Source organism: Lactuca sativa, chromosome 3 (assembly GCF_002870075.4).
Source record: "Lactuca sativa cultivar Salinas chromosome 3, Lsat_Salinas_v11, whole genome shotgun sequence".
Taxonomy (NCBI): Eukaryota; Viridiplantae; Streptophyta; class Magnoliopsida; order Asterales; family Asteraceae; genus Lactuca; species Lactuca sativa.
In genome coordinates, this window is record NC_056625.2 from 203,134,663 (window position 1) to 203,150,882 (window position 16,220).

The window sequence follows — 16,220 nt, forward strand, 5'->3', positions numbered from 1 at the left end:
CAATATCAACCATTCCAAGCTTCTAGATCGTAAGTACTCTTCGCTATACTTCATATCTAGTTAGTATCCATGCTTAGAGACTTGAAAACATCAAGAACACAAGGACAAAAGGAGTTTACGGCCAAGCCATCTCCCAATGCCGTAAACCCCTTTAAGGTTACCATTTTGGCCATTAACCCTCCTAGATACAAAGCTAGTGACCCAGGACCCTTCATTGATGAGATTAGGACCTTAAACTACTCTCATAAACATAAGTGGCCATGAGTTTATGGCTGTAAACTCCTTAGGGCCGTAAACTCAGCAAAGGGCTCAAATAAGGTGGTCTTTCTCATCCTAGTGTAGAGCAAAAGTCCCTAAAGATTCACTAGCCTTCAAAGTTGCAATTATACATGAGTGACCATGAGTTTACGGCCATAAACACCCTTGAGCCGTAAACCCAATGTAGTTGTCACACCCCGAACTGGTATATAATAACAAAACGAACTGGTCTTCTGTGCACTCCAACCTGGAACAAAATGATCTTTGGTTACCTATTCTAACATTGACCTGAGAACACAAGCGGTTTGAAAATCAGCATAACGCTGGTGAGTTCATAGGTAGTTTTTGTTTTGTGAAAATGTTCATGTTTCCTTTCTGTTTCTGAAAATGTAACACACGCCAAGAAAATCTCACATTTTCTTAAAAACCTGGTTGTTGTTTCACAATATGTAAAGTATAGTAAGTTTGTACACTGAAAACACGTTTACCCATGTGAAAAATATACAGTTTGGTTATCCGGTTTGTTATACTATTCTGTTTAAGTACCAATGTATCCCCAGGAAAGTCCCATACTTTCCTGATTGTATGTTACCAATTGTAAAAGATGTAAGGTTATCCAGTTTGTTACACTTTTCTAGTTATGTATATGTTCCCCAGGAAAGCCCCATGCTTTCCTGAATGTTGGTTTACAATATGAAAGATGTATTCTGTTAGACCTGGTTATGTACAAGGTTTCCCAGGAAGATCCCATACCTTCCTGAATGTTGGTTATCAATGTAAAAGTTGTTTTCTTTATACATGGTTAAGTTCAATGTTTTTCCCAGAGGAAAGTCCCATACTTTCCTGAATGTTGGTTTCCAATGTGAAAAATGTATACCAAAACCTGGTTATCTTGTGAGGTGTATAAAGTTGTTCATATTTACTATAAGTAAATCTCTGTTATCCTAATTGCGAGTTCCATAACCATACGATAGACTAATTGTGGCAATAAGTAGTCCACATCACCTTATGACTTTCGTCACCCTTGAACCATTTCGGTTCGGCTGTAGCTAGCAACCAGGTGTGGGGTAGTCAGCCCCGTATAGATCTATACACTCAAGTCACCCTCTCTAATCCCAGAGATTCTGGTTACGGGTGCAGTCCTCCACTCGCGTATCTCTGTGGAGTGTTCGACGAGGAGGTGTCTCCAATCATGCAGGACTAACAAATGTACTAGTAATGATATGAGAATCATCCACTCGCGTATCTATGTGGAGTGTTACCAAGGACAAAACAGTGTATAATTTTTATGTTCATATGTTCTAATGTCATGCTTTTAACTGATAAAGTGTGGAAAACCATTTGTGAAACATATAAAACATAACAGTTTATAAACCCATTTCACAAATAAATGTTTACGTGGTCTGCATGTTCAAATGGTTATCAGTTGTATCAATCAGTGTTAAAAGCATAATAATATGAAACACACACATGAAAACAAGTTTTGCATACAAGAAATCCCTTGTACTTTGCTTGTGTTCCCCCCTGAAAACAGTGAAAACAGTGAAAAAGCGTAGGGGTATGAACTCACCAGACGTGGAAATGCGACGGTTTCGGACACTAAACGTTGGTTCGGGGCTTGATTACTCGCGATGTTCCTATGTAAAATGAAATAATGTAAAAATATATCTAATTAGATTTACAATCACTAATTAGATGGAACATTACACTCCAATGGGGTTAAACATCTCAAAACGAGTGTTTGGAGTGACCCGGGTGACGTCTATGGACTTGTAATGGTACTAGGGACTCGGGATTTGAGTTTACTCCCCGAGAGTAAAAATTTAAGGGAGTTTACAGCCACATAACACATATATACATGAGTTCACGGCCGTGAACTCATGTTGGTGTGATTTTGAGTGTTTAATGGCTCGTTTGGACTTGGGGATTGTTGGAATGATTTACTAAAATGCCTTGGAATAAACTAAATGAATTTATACCATTTAAAAGGGAGTTCATGGCTGTAAGCTTGGAGTTTACGGCCTTAAATTCTCCTATGGTCAAGAATAATTGTTTTGAGGCACTTAAAGCAATCACATGTGGTTCTAGTAATTTTTCCAAGCCTTGGGATGGTTTAAGGGCATCATTTGGAACACTTTTATGAGTTTACGGCCTAAGAATGAGCCTTGGCCATAAACTCCTAATCATCCCTCAAAATTCAAGTTTTAAACGTTTCAAGTCCTGATTTGTAAGTCTCAAAGTCGTATCTAAGTCCCAACAATGATTTGGAAGGGTTAAATGGCTCTAAAACCCCATTTTTAGGTGTTTACGGCCCAAGCATGTGCCTTGGCCATAAACACTTGTTGCAGGTCCTAAATCTTTGTTTAAACATCAATTTGAAGGCTAAAGAGGTTAGATAACAAGTTAAGGATGTTACCTCTTTGATTTGGAGCCTTAAATCTTTGTTTTTGGACCTTTGATTTGGATGAGGAGAGAGGTTAGAGAGAGAGTAGTGAGAGAGAGCCAAAAGCTTCAAATGGAAGCTTTGAACACTTTAAATAGTGTTCGGGAATTGAACACGGCGGAATTCTACCCGATACCGGCGTTAGACGGGGCTTTCGGTCGCACTCGACCAAGTTGTCGTAACCCGATGTGGTTGATTCTAGAAATGTTCCGATCACTAATTTGGCGTGTTAGAATGATTTCTATATGCATTAAGACACCCATTTAGTCATTTTAGATTAATATAAATTAATGACTTAATTAACGATGGAATTGGAATCGGGTTTGGAAACGACGATTGGTTGATCGAAATGGATTACGAAAAGGGTTACAAGTAATGATACGAAATTTCGGGTTGTTACATTATCCCCCCGTTAGAGGGAATTTCATCCCGAAATTCAATGTTAAGATACAAGACAATATACGAATCATGGATCTGGAAAGAGTTGCGGATACTTTTGTTTCATTGAGTCTTCTTGCTCCCAAGTGAACTCCGGTCCCCGCTTGGCATTCCAGCGAACCTTCACTAACGGGATGCGACTTTGCTTTGTACGTTTGACTTCTCGATCCATGATTCCAATTGGTTCCTCCACAAAGTTGAGGTTTTCATTGATCTCGATCTCGTCTAAAGGAATCACTAGGGTTTCATCGGATAGGCACTTCTTGAGATTGGAAACATGGAAGACGGGATGAATGTTACTGAGCTCGTGAGGTAAACGAAGTTTATAAGCTACCGGACCGACCCTGGCGAGGATCTCAAAGGGTCCAATGTACCTCGGATTAAGTTTCCCACGCTTACCAAAGCGTATAGTGCCTTTCCAGGGCGAGACCTTCAACAGGACACGGTCTCCAACCTGGAATTCCAGTGGTTTCCGATGGTTATCAGCGTAACTCTTTTGGCGATCACGTGAAGCTTTCAGTCGTTCTCGGATATGGATAATCTTCTCGGTGGTTTCACGGATGATTTCAGGACTAGTGAGAACACTGTCTGGGACTCGACTCTTGGCTAACTGTGTATCCCCTACCTCGGCCCAGCACAGAGGGGATCTGCACTTGCGATCATATAGGGCTTCAAACGGGGCAGCCCTAATGCTGGTGTGGTAACTGTTGTTGTACGAGCACTCGATCAAAGGTAGATGTATGTCCCACGAATTTCCAAAGTCAATGACACATGCCCTAAGCATGTCCTCTAGGGTTTGGATTGTTCTCTCACTTTGTCCATCGTTCTGAGGATGATACGTCGTGCTCATGTCTAGTTTGGTTCCAAGAGCTTTCTGGAGAGACTGCCAAAATCGGGAGGTAAACCTGTTATCTCGATCAGAGATAATGGACGCAAGTACACCGTGCAGTCGTACTACTTCTTGGATGTAAATCCGTGTGAGTCTTTCCATGTTGTATGATTCTTTGATCGGAATGAAATGAGCGGACTTTGTTAGCCGGTCGACAATTACCCAAATGGTATCGTACCCACTCGGACACCTGGGTAGTTTGGTGATGAAATCCATGGTAATCATCTCCCTTTTGCATTCGGGTATCTCGGGTTGCTGGAGCAGACCCGAGGGTTTCTGGTGCTCAACTTTAACCTTGGCACAAGTCAGACACTTGTCCATGAACATAGCTATCTCAGCTTTCATGTTTGGCCACCAGTATTGTTTCTTGAGATCCAAGTACATCTTCTCAGAGCCCGGGTGAATCGAGTATTTGGTTTTGTGTGCTTCCTCCATGACCATCTCCTTGTATCCTCCGGACTTTGGAATCCAGATTCGATCCATGAGACAGTAGACTCCGTCACCTCTAATCTCAAGTTTCTTTTCCATTCCTCTTAAGGTTTCGATCAATACATTCTCGGGTTTGAGGGCTTCTAACTGGGCTTCTCGGATTTGCATGGGTAAGTTGGAATAGATAGTCATCGTCTGGTTCTTCACTTTGCGGCCTGAACTTTCCTTTCGGCTAAGGGCATCTGCTACCACATTGGCCTTGCCGGGATGGTAACAGATTTCACACTCATAATCACTGAGTAGTTCTACCCATCGCCGTTGTCTCATGTTCAAGTCTTTCTGATCAAAGATATGTTGCAGGCTCTTGTAGTCAGAGAAGATCGTGCACTTGGTTCCGTAGAGGTAATGTCTCCAAATTTTCAATGCAAAGACTACGGCTCCTAGTTCCAAGTCGTTTGTGGTATAGTTGACCTCGTGTGCTTTTAGCTGTCTAGAGGCATAAGCAATCACCTTTCCTCTTTGCATAAGCACACAGCCTATGCCTTGATTAGACGCATCGCAGTAGACAACGAAGTCCTCCGTCCTTTCGGGTAGGGACAGAACAGGCGCGCTGCACAAAGCTTTCTTCAACGTCTGGTATGCGGTTTTTTGTTTATCACTCCAACAAAAGGGTACACCTTTCTGTGTTAGAGTGGTTAAGGGTTTGGCGATTTTGGAAAAGTTCTGAATGAATCTCCGATAACAGCCGGCGAGACCCAAGAATTGTCGGATTTCTGTGGGTGTCTTCAGTGTCGACCAATTATCTATCGCTTTAATCTTGGAAGGATCTACACGAATACCCTCCTTGCTTACCACGTGACCGAGGAAAGTTACCTTCCGAATCCAGAACTCACACTTGGAAAACTTCGCGTACAACTTCTCGGATCGAAAGGTTTCCAACACTAGCCTCAAGTGTTGTTTGTGGTCTTCTTCACTTCTGGAGTATACAAGTATGTCATCAATGAACACAATGACAAACTTGTCCAAATAAGGACGACACACCCGGTTCATCAAGTCCATGAACACCGTCGGCGCGTTGGTTAGACCGAAGGGCATCACTACGAACTCGTAGTGTCCATATCGAGTCCTGAAAGCTGTTTTCGAAACATCAATCTCATGAACTCGTAGCTGATGGTACCCTGATCGAAGGTCTATCTTGGAGAAGTAACTGGCTCCCTGGAGTTGATCGAAGAGGTCATCTATTTGCGGAAGAGGATATCGGTTTTTGACAGTCAACTTGTTCAGCTCACGATAATCGATACACATCCGAAAGGATCCATCTTTCTTCTTGACAAACAATACCGGAGCTCCCCAGGGTGAGGAACTCGGTCTAATGAATCCTTTACTAAGAAACTCATTGATTTGATTGGATAACTCCTGCATTTCTGCTAGAGCTAAGCGATACGGAGACTTCGCTACGGGAGTAGCTCCAGGAATTAGGTCAATACGAAACTCGACCTGACGCTCGAGAGGGATTCCTAAAAGCTCTTCGGGAAACACATCAGGAAAGTTACAGACTTCGGGGATGCTCGTGAGGTCTTTAACTTCCTGTTTCTCGTTGATTACATGGGCCAAGAACGCAATGCACTCCTTTCGCAGGAGCTTTTGAGCTTTGATGTAGGAAATGATACGAAGATTGGAACTGAGTTTATCGCCATAAATAACGAGAGTTTGATTCGAAGGAAGGTTGAGACGGATGGTTTTTTCGAAACAAAGGATATTCGCATGATTGGGACTCAACCAATCCATTCCAATGATGACATCAAAGCTCTTTATGGAAACCGGCATGAGATCGATAGGAAATGAATGGTCATTCAGGGTAAGGGTACAACCTACGAACACCTCGCTGGCGCTTTCTTTCTCACCGTTAGCCATCTCGACGGTAAACGTTTCAGTTAAAGGCTGGGAATTATGTTTTAGGGTATGTTTGAATGCATGACTAATAAAGCTCCTTTCAGCACCCGAATCAAAAAGAATACTAGCATATGAGTTGTCGAGAAGGAACGTACCCGAGACAACAGTGGGATCGGCGACCGCTTCCTCCCGTCCCATGGTTAGAACTCTTCCTGTGTTATCTGTTGTAGACCTCTTGGGGCAGTTCCTTTTAAAGTGCCCAACTTCACCACAGTTGTAGCAGGCTTGACCCACGCCTGCTCCGAAAGATTGATTGGCCGATTGGGCCGGAGCTTTGCAGAATCGAACCGTGTGCCCCTTCTTACCACAATTGGTACACGACAGTTCTCGGCAGGGGCCAGGGTTGTGGTGATACTTGCACTTGTCACAAAGGGGGAGATTACCAGCATACTGGCTGGTAGGAGTTAGAGTTGTGGATCCCACAACAGAAGCAGCAGCAACGGGGGTAGTAGCAGCATGGACTGCTACTGTTTGCTGTTTTTTGAAGGATCCTTGAGAAGATTGACCCTTCTTCTTCTTCCAGAATTTTCTTTTCTCACCACTCCTTTTGGTCGACTCAGGAGCGGTAGTGGTTTCCTCGACATCGTCACTATGATCAATTAGGGTCTGGGCTAAGGTCTTAGCACTATCATATGTATCCGGAGGAGTAGCCAAGACATGACCCTTTGTCGGATGGGTTAACCCCCAAATGAACCTTTTGATCTTTTTACTTTCAGGAGTGACTAAACCAAGGCAGAGAAGTGCGAGATCATCGAATCGGGAAGTGTATGCAGCAATGTCGAAACCTTTCGTCTTCAGGTTCCAGAGCTTGTGCTCTGGCTTCTGCATTTCACCACGGGGACAATATTCGGCTATCATGAGTTCTTTCATGGCTTCCCAGCCCATGGCGTTGGCTACGGGTAGGGTCAGGGATTTGACTCAGCCGTCCACCAAGTCAAGGCTTTATCGAGGAAGGTACAGGCTACGAATTTAACCTTGTCGGACTCAGCACAGGCACAGATTTCTAAGATGGATTCGATTTTCTCGAACCATCGGGATAAGAAAATGACACCTCTAGTGCCATCGAAAGATGTTGGTTTCACATTCATAAAGTCCTTATAGGAACCCTCCTTTCGGTGTTCCTGGTTACTTCCTTGGTCTTGAGTTTGAGTACCACCTCCCGAACCACCGGAACCACCGGTGTTTAGTTGAGACATAGCAGCTGCCACCGCGGCGGTAACAGCTGCTTGGAATACCACAGGGTCAATTTCAGGAGGAGGTGGTGGCGGAGGGTTGTTGGAGTTGGATCTTCTTTTGGGAGGCATCTTGATATAATAAGATCAAGAAAGAGAGAGAGAGGATGATAAGTCCTCTTAATCGAATCGAGAGATATGACAGATATATATATTCCGAATAAGCGATAAGGCAGGAAAAATTTATCAAAGCAGGTAAACTATCGCTAATGGAATGATCAAGGATCTATACGTGAACGAGGATTTCTACAAAGAATTGATTCCAGAAATACTCCCATAGTATTTCATGATTCGCTAAGACACTGGTTCGATGTTTGTGGCATTAGGGTAAGTTTTACGCATGCCGCATACTACAGTCACTCCCAAGCACATGTTGGCCGTGTCTCGGATGAATATAGTTGGCCAGGCTATATTGATCCTAGACACGACTACATAACTACCCAGGTTTAACCACAGTATACAACACCCATTTACTTATGTTCTGTTCTACTTGTAGTTATAGATCTCGACGGTTCGGTATACTTGTATACTTTTGAAAATACTTATAGTTTGAAGATACTTTTAATTCAGAGCACTTAGGCCCTTTAGTGTTTATAGTTTTATACCATGTAAGGTTTGGTATACTTTATTCACTATAAACAAGGGCTCTGATACCAATCTGTGACATCCTGAAAACCGAAGGCGGAAACATTTTCGGGGTTGACTCCACTTTGAGTATCAAATCCAATGCACATAGTAAGTAAAGTAGAACAACCATTACATTACATATAGAAAAGTTTTACATTTGTTTCAAAAGTAAAGTTATACAGTTGTGATACATAGTATATAATAACAAAATGAAATGGTCTTCTGCGCACTCCAACCTGGAACAAAATGATCTTCGGGTACCTGTTCTAACATTGACCTGAGAACACAAGCGGTTTGAAAATCAGCATAACGCTGGTAAGTTCATAAGTAGTTTTTGTTTTTTGTAAATGTTCATGTTTCCTTTCTGTTTCTGAAAATGTAACACACGCCAAGAAAATCTCACATTTTCTTAAAAAGTTGGTTGTTGTTTCACAATATGTAAAGTATAGTAAGTTTGTACACTGAAAACACGTTTACCCATGTGAAAAATATACAGTTTGGTTATCCGGTTTGTTATACTGTTCTGTTTAAGTACCAATGTATCCCCAAGAAAGTCCCATACTTTCCTGATTGTATGTTACCAATTGTAAAAGATGTAAGGTTATCCAGTTTGTTACACTTTTCTAGTTATGTATATGTTCCCCAGGAAAGCCCCATGCTTTCCTGAATGTTGGTTTACAATATGAAAGATGTATTCTGTTAGACCTGGTTATGTACAAGGTTTCCCAGGAAGATCCCATACCTTCCTGAATGTTGGTTATCAATGTAAAAGATGTTTTCTGTATACGTGGTTATGTTCAATGTTTTTCCCAGAGGAAAGTCCCATACTTTCCTGAATGTTGGTTTCCAATGTGAAAAATGTATACCAAAACCTGGTTATCTTGTGAGGTGTATAAAGTTGTTCATATTTACTATAAGTAAATCTCTGTTATCCTAATTGCGAGTTCCATAACCATACGATAGACTAATTGTGGCAATAAGTAGTCCACATCACCTTATGACTTTCGTCACCCTTGAACCATTTCGGTTCGGCTGTAGCTAGCAACCAGGTGTGGGGTAGTCAGCCCCGTATAGATCTATACACTCAAGTCACCCTCTCTAATCCCAGAGATTCTGGTTATGGGTGCAGTCCTCCACTCGCGTATCTCTGTGGAGTGTTCGCCGAGGACGTGTCTCCAATCATACAGGACTAATGTGGAGTATTACCGAGGACAAAACAGTGTATAAGTTTTATGTTCATATGTTCTAATGTCATGCTTTTAATTGATAAAATGTGGAAAACCATTTGTGAAATATATAAAACATAATAGTTTATAAACCCATTTCACAAATAAATGTTTACGTGGTCTGCATGTTCAAACGGTTATCAGTTGTATCAATTAGTGTTAAAAGCATAAAAGTATGAAACACAAACATGAAAACAAGTTTTGAGTACAAGAAATCCCTTGTACTTTGCTTGTGTTCCCCCTGAAAACAGTGAAAATAGTGAAAAAGAGTAGGGGTATGAACTCACCAGACGAGGAAATGCGACGGTTTCGGACACTAAACGTTGGTTCGGGGCTTGATTACTCATGATGTTCCTATGTAAAATGAAATAATGTCCAAATATATATCTAATTAGATTTACAATCACTAATTAGATGGAACATTACACTCCAATGGGGTTAAACATCTCAAAACGAGTGTCTGGAGTGACCCGGGTGACATCTACGGACTTGTAATGGTGCTAGGGACTCGGGATTTGAGTTTACTCCCCAAGAGTAAACATTTTAGGGAGTTTACAGCCACATAACACATATATACATGAGTTCACGGCCGTGAACTCATGATGGTGTGATTTTGAGTGTTTAATGGCTCGTTTGGACTTGGGGATTGTTGGAATGATTTACTAAAATGCCTTCGAATAAACTAAATGAATTTATACCATTTAAAAGGGAGTTCACGGCTGTAAACTTGGAGTTTACGGCCGTAAACATTCCTATGGTCAAGAATAATTGTTTTGAGGCACTTAAAGCTATCACATGTGATTTTAGTAATTTTTCCAAGCCTTGGGATGGTTTAAGGGCATCATTTGGAACACTTTTATGAGTTTACGGCCTAAGGGTATGTGCCATGGCTGTAAACTCGTGTATGATGTATTTTGTTATGTTTAAGGCCCCCAAACTATTTTTAGATGATTCTAGGATTTACCACAAGGCTATTGGTTGAGTTTCAAGGCAATCTAACATGTAAAAAGGTGTTTACTCCCCATGTTTGAGGGGTTTACGGCCCAAGAATGAGCCTTGGCCGTAAACTCCTAATCATCCCTCAAAATTCAAGTTTTAAACGTTTCAAGTCCCGATTTGTAAGTCTCAAAGTCGTATCTAAGTCCCAACAATGATTTGGAAGGGTTAAATGGCTCTAAAACCCCACTTTAGGTGTTTACGGCCCAAGCATGTGCCTTGGCCGTAAACACTTGTTCCAGGTCCTAAATCTTTGTTTAAACATCAATTTGAAGGCTAAAGAGGTTAGATAACAAGTTAAGGATGTTACCTCTTTGATTTGGAGCCTTAAATCTTTGTTTTTGGACCTTTGATTTGGATGAGGAGAGAGGTTAGAGAGAGAGTAGTGAGAGAGAGCCAAAAGCTTCAAATGGAAGCTTTGAACACTTTAAATAGTGTTCGGGAATCGTACACGGCGGAATTCTACCCGATACCGGCGTTAGACGGGGCTTTTGGTCGCACTCGACCAAGTTGCCGTAACCCGATATGGTCGATTCTAGAAATGTTCCGATCACTAATTTGGGGTGTTAGAATGATTTCTATATGCATTAAGACACCCATTAACTCATTTTAGATTAATATAAATTAATGACTTAATTAAACGACGAAATCGGAATTGGGTTTGGAAACGACGATTGGTTGATCAAAATGGATTACGAAAAGGGTTACAAGTAATGATACGAAATTTCGGGTTGTTACAGTAGTAAACTCATGTGAGTTCCATTCTACCTTCCTTTTTTGAATCACATGTGATTCCAACACTAGGTCAAGGTGTTTCCTAGCCCCGGAAGGTGCTTCCTTTCATATAGTTGTTTATAAACACCATATTAATGTCAATATGTTCCCTTATATTTCATTTAAGACTTATTGTGTCTCGGGACTTAATTCGTGGAACTTCTCATCCTTACACGCATACCCGTTTGAATCACCCACATTAGATGAATTCATACCCCGTAATGAATCTTTTAACCGTTTTAAATACTTTTAAGGGAGGGAATACAAGTTGAACACAATGATAATTGTGTAATTTTTTGTTATAAACATCTTTCAAAATGTTACTTATTTCTTCTATAAGTGTTCAAAACATTTCAAAAGCTATTTTATAGTTATGTTGCTTTATAGTTTAACAAAACTCCGTTTTTAAAGTACAAGCATAACTTAGTAGTAAAATGAGTCTTTTCAATAACAGTTCAAGTAGAATACTAGTAAATTATAATAGGTATAGTTTAGAGGTTCAGTTAATACTAGATATAGTACACGATAATAGAAAGAAAGTACTAAGATAATAGAACAAGAGAAACTACTAAGATACTATAATAGAACGAACATACTAAGTTGCTATAGCATGGAACACTTACATGATCTAACTATACCAATGAATCACTAACGCATTGTTCTAAACAAAAGGTGATACTTATAATGGGTATACATGATCATATAATTTAATGTGGATGCTCACGGCTTGCAATTGATTGCAGAGGTCGCGTTTGGATCCTAGAATCTTTTGATAGGGAGAGCGTTTAGTATGGGATCTAGCCATCACATTATACCTTAATAATCAATTTAAGGCAACTAGTATAATAGTAGGTACTATATACAATACTACAGTACTTACATTTGACAACCGAAAAACAGAACAGTCGGGTCTAGTACATTCAGTTGGAATAAGGAAATTAATATGAGAAATAAAGGGATTATAGAAAGGGTTTTTAGTGTTGGTGTGATAATATGGAGCTTTTGCTTTTTCTATTACATCATTGTACTTTTATAAAACTATCCTAGAGACTCCTATAGCATCTTTACTTGAACAACATCTTGATCTGGTCTTTGTAGACTTTATTATACCTAATGTTGTAAATGGTAAATATGTAATTTTATGATATAAAGATATATCAAATCATATTAGTTTATTCAATCATCCACCATGTTATGTTATGCAGATAATGTTGAATTGTATTGCAAAACATGAGTCCCTTTTGTAATGGGAACTAGTGGTGGAGATAGGGATCTATTGTATAAAAATGTGGAGAAAGCAAAGCGTTATGTTGTCATATTTCCTCAAAGGGGAAAATAAGTGAACATTTTGTTTTTTTTTTTATTTATTTATTGCATGTTTAATCTCATCTCGTTTGTTTTTTAAGTTGTGGTATTTCTTGCAACTATGTAAATAACGTCCTAGTAATTTACTAGAGCATTCTCTGGATATAAACTACAAATGTTGTTTCTTTTTAACTTATGAACATATGTTCAAGATAATTCTATAAAAAAGAAGATAATTATATTGATACCAAATAATAGATACTTGTGATTTTAGTTTATATTACGCTTTAAATAAACATTAATTTGTTATTTAGGCTATGTTTAAACCAAAAGGGTAAAATAGTCAATCATTAATACTCAGACAGTTCATTGAGACAAAAAGAAACTACCCTCTAGCATATGAAATGTGACTTTTCCCATTATTTCCTAACTTGATACATATCTCTCATCTTTTAGTTTCCAAAACATGGCTTCTCTTTGTTAAATAATTTTCTAAACGTCCTTTTTGTTTTTGAAACCACATAGGTGTTGGAGTCTCATCAATCAACAAATTTGCACACATCTTGAACAATAAAAGTCGTCATTTCATGTTTCCAAAAGGTTGGAGTTTCCTTTGACTTAGATGAGGCATATGGAGGCTATTCACATCTTTTGCATATATGAGAGATAAAAATTTAAAACTTTCTCTAATCAACATCTGCCTCAAACACAATCCACCAAATGCAGTACAACCTATTATGTTCTGTCATGTCATGTCATCTCATATCAAGTAACTATAAATACAAATTCATATATTCATATTATTATTATTTTAAAATTTACAAATTATTTTTCAACTTGAATTCAGATACAATTGATACGAGATCCAAAACAACATATTGAAATGGTCGGTGTTCCAGATGAGCATCTTAATGTACATGCATTCCATCTGTATCGTCTCATGTCATCTATTAATTGATTTTGAGCTAATTACTTTATTAATTACATTGATTGCCCAGGTTACATGGTTCAGTAATACAAATAGCTTCTGAGAAGATGGTATTCATCATTTATTTGCTAAAATTGTCTTATGATGTTCTTGATGTCTTACACAGTTGTCTTGACATGCAAGGTTCTTAAGTGATATGAAAATATTTCAAAATTAGGACTACATAACAAGTGTTTGATGAGCCTACAATGTTATAATAAATTTAAGTAGGATGTTATAATATGTAAATTTATGAATGTACATTCATATTTCTTGATTTAGCAAAAAAAACATTTTACTTTGATATACTAACCATTCAAACCTACGTCAATGGCGTGGGTGTCCTTCATATAGTTATGAATGAAAAGATAAATACTAAAATAAAATTGAATAGGATTGAATGAAAAGCTTAAATATATAAAACAAAAACTTAAACTTCAAAAATAATAATAAAAAAAATCTAAGTTGATACTTATGATCACTTGAACAGAGTTTCAAAGGTACCTAATTCAATGGTATAATACTTTTTTATGAGTGTGATTGTATATAACTAATCCATAGACGGTGCTGTATAAGGGCGAAATGAAAAGTTTTAAAGGGTAAAATTGTAAGTTGCTATTAAAAAACAAAATGTACACTACTATTTGTGGGAATTGTTTTTTTTTTTCTCTTACGGGTAGGTAACAAAAAGAAAATTACATGGGGGTGGCAACGCTCAATTGCTTAATCAACCAACGTTGAATTAAGTGGGACTTGTATATTTCATTTAATCTGTTCAAATCAAAGGAAAGTTGATTTCATGGATCAAGTTCTTGTGGTTTCAGTACCCAAGGTTTTAGGTTGAAAACTGGTCATATTAATGAGTGCAGACCTTTTTTTCGAAAATTGTCAAAACAAAACAATGGCATTCGATCAAGATTTTTAGGCTCCAACCAATATTATACGCATGAGACAGAAAAAGAAAGCCATACAAAAGAACATTATCGAATCACCAATAATTTTCCAAACATTAATTTAATTTACAAAAGATATTGAAATGAAAAGACATGTAAAATATTAAGATAATATGATCCAATCAATTAAAAGAAAACATATGATATTATGAATGTTCGTGAACGAGACATGATCAAAAATACATAACAACCTATGTTAAGATTATCCACCACAAATGTTAACATTAAAATTAAAGAATCACTTAAATCGTGTAATGATAATGATTACCATCTGCTCCTGCGTTGTACTCCGTAATTTGGGAAGAAGACTCAGATGTTGAGACTGGATTCATGTGCATGAATGGCGGCAATTCAGGTATCTCAAATGGAAGACAAAACGTTGATGTTTGCGTAACGCTCAAATTTTCATAATCATAGCAGTCATCGTTCTCCCTGGTCACCAACTTCAATGTTTCTAAATTAGGGTTTTCTGATTGCATGTTGAAACTATTTAGATCAGCAAATACAGGAACGTTGTAATTCATTGGGATCATCGTTGGTAATTTAGGTTGGAGGCCGAAATTCTTATTATCGTAGCAGTCATCATTCTCTTTCATAAGCAACTTCATTATTTCTGAGTTGGGATTTGTTGGTTGCGTATTAAAGTTGTTAATGTTATTGTGATCAGTAAACAGATGTGAAGGATCAAAGACAGGATGGCTATAGTTCATTGGCATCTTCATTGGCAAAGGGCTAGGGTTTATTGATGGTGTAACGAAAGAACTATGAACATCAAGAAGGGTTCCAGGGTAGATAACGTGATGATCAAGATTCTTTATCTTGCTGTCAACCTTGAGACACTCAATCTTTCTTTTAACAACATCGATTTTGCCTTCCAACCCATTAGCGAATTCCCTTAACTGCACTTCGGAGGAATTGTTCAAGAACTCAAACCATGTCGGGTACTTTGCTTCCATGTTCTTCTTTTTTTCATTAGCAAGTTCTTGTTCAATCTTTATCTTTCTCCCGTTGAAAAAGTCTGATAAACTAAAATATCGAATCTTCCCAGGATCCATACTTTTCTGCCGTTTGTAAAGATCAATCAAACCATTGACTTTATGGGGATCAGGAGGGAAGATTTCTGGTTCTTGTTGATCGGTGCGGATGATCATGGAGACTTTGACATCGCAGAGGGTTGTGAGTTCAAGAGCCTTCTTGATTAGGCAGTTTTTACGTCTGTGGAATGTGACTTTGCGCTTCTTGTTGTTGTTTATGGGTTCCATGTGTACTTTCGCTCGTCCCATGTCTTTGAATCTATGAACAGAAACACCAGTGACTTCAACTATTTATTGAAGATGCAACAGAGAAGAGGGTTTGGAGAAGAGACGCTTCATTAACTGTATTTGATTTTTCAAATAAAACAATAAAAAAATTATGAAAATAAATTGACGATGTAAGAGCGATGACAGTGTGGAGAAAAAATGGATGTCCGTCTCCCCCACGCAAACTGAGACATACATATACACTCTCAATAAGTTACAACGAATGATAGCTTTAACTAAGGAAATACTTCAGGAGTATTATGACCCCAAAACAAAGTTTTTTTTTATTATTTAAAATTGTATGCATCAAAAAGTATTATGACCCCCAAACAAAGTTTTTTTTTTTTTATTATTTAAAATTGTATGCCTCAAAAAGTATATACAAATTAATAGTATTATGACATTTATATATATTTTTTATAATCATAA

At 38.5% G+C, this 16,220-nt stretch overlaps 1 protein-coding gene across 1 annotated transcript; it reads right to left on the reverse strand.

Annotated features, from left to right (window-relative positions):
- Positions 1–14,643: 14,643 nt before the first annotated feature.
- LOC111904757 (floral homeotic protein DEFICIENS) lies at positions 14,644–15,992 on the reverse strand. The gene has a single exon (XM_023900485.3). It carries the CDS (start codon positions 15,771–15,773, stop codon positions 14,733–14,735), a length of 1,041 nt encoding a protein of 346 aa, XP_023756253.2. The 5' UTR covers positions 15,774–15,992; the 3' UTR covers positions 14,644–14,732.
- Between the last annotated feature and the right edge of the window lie 228 nt (positions 15,993–16,220).

What these genes read in the sequence shown, in the direction of transcription:
- LOC111904757 (XM_023900485.3), bottom strand. Translation starts at nt 15,773, where the DNA reads ATGGGACGAGCGAAAGTACACATGGAACCCATAAACAACAACAAGAAG.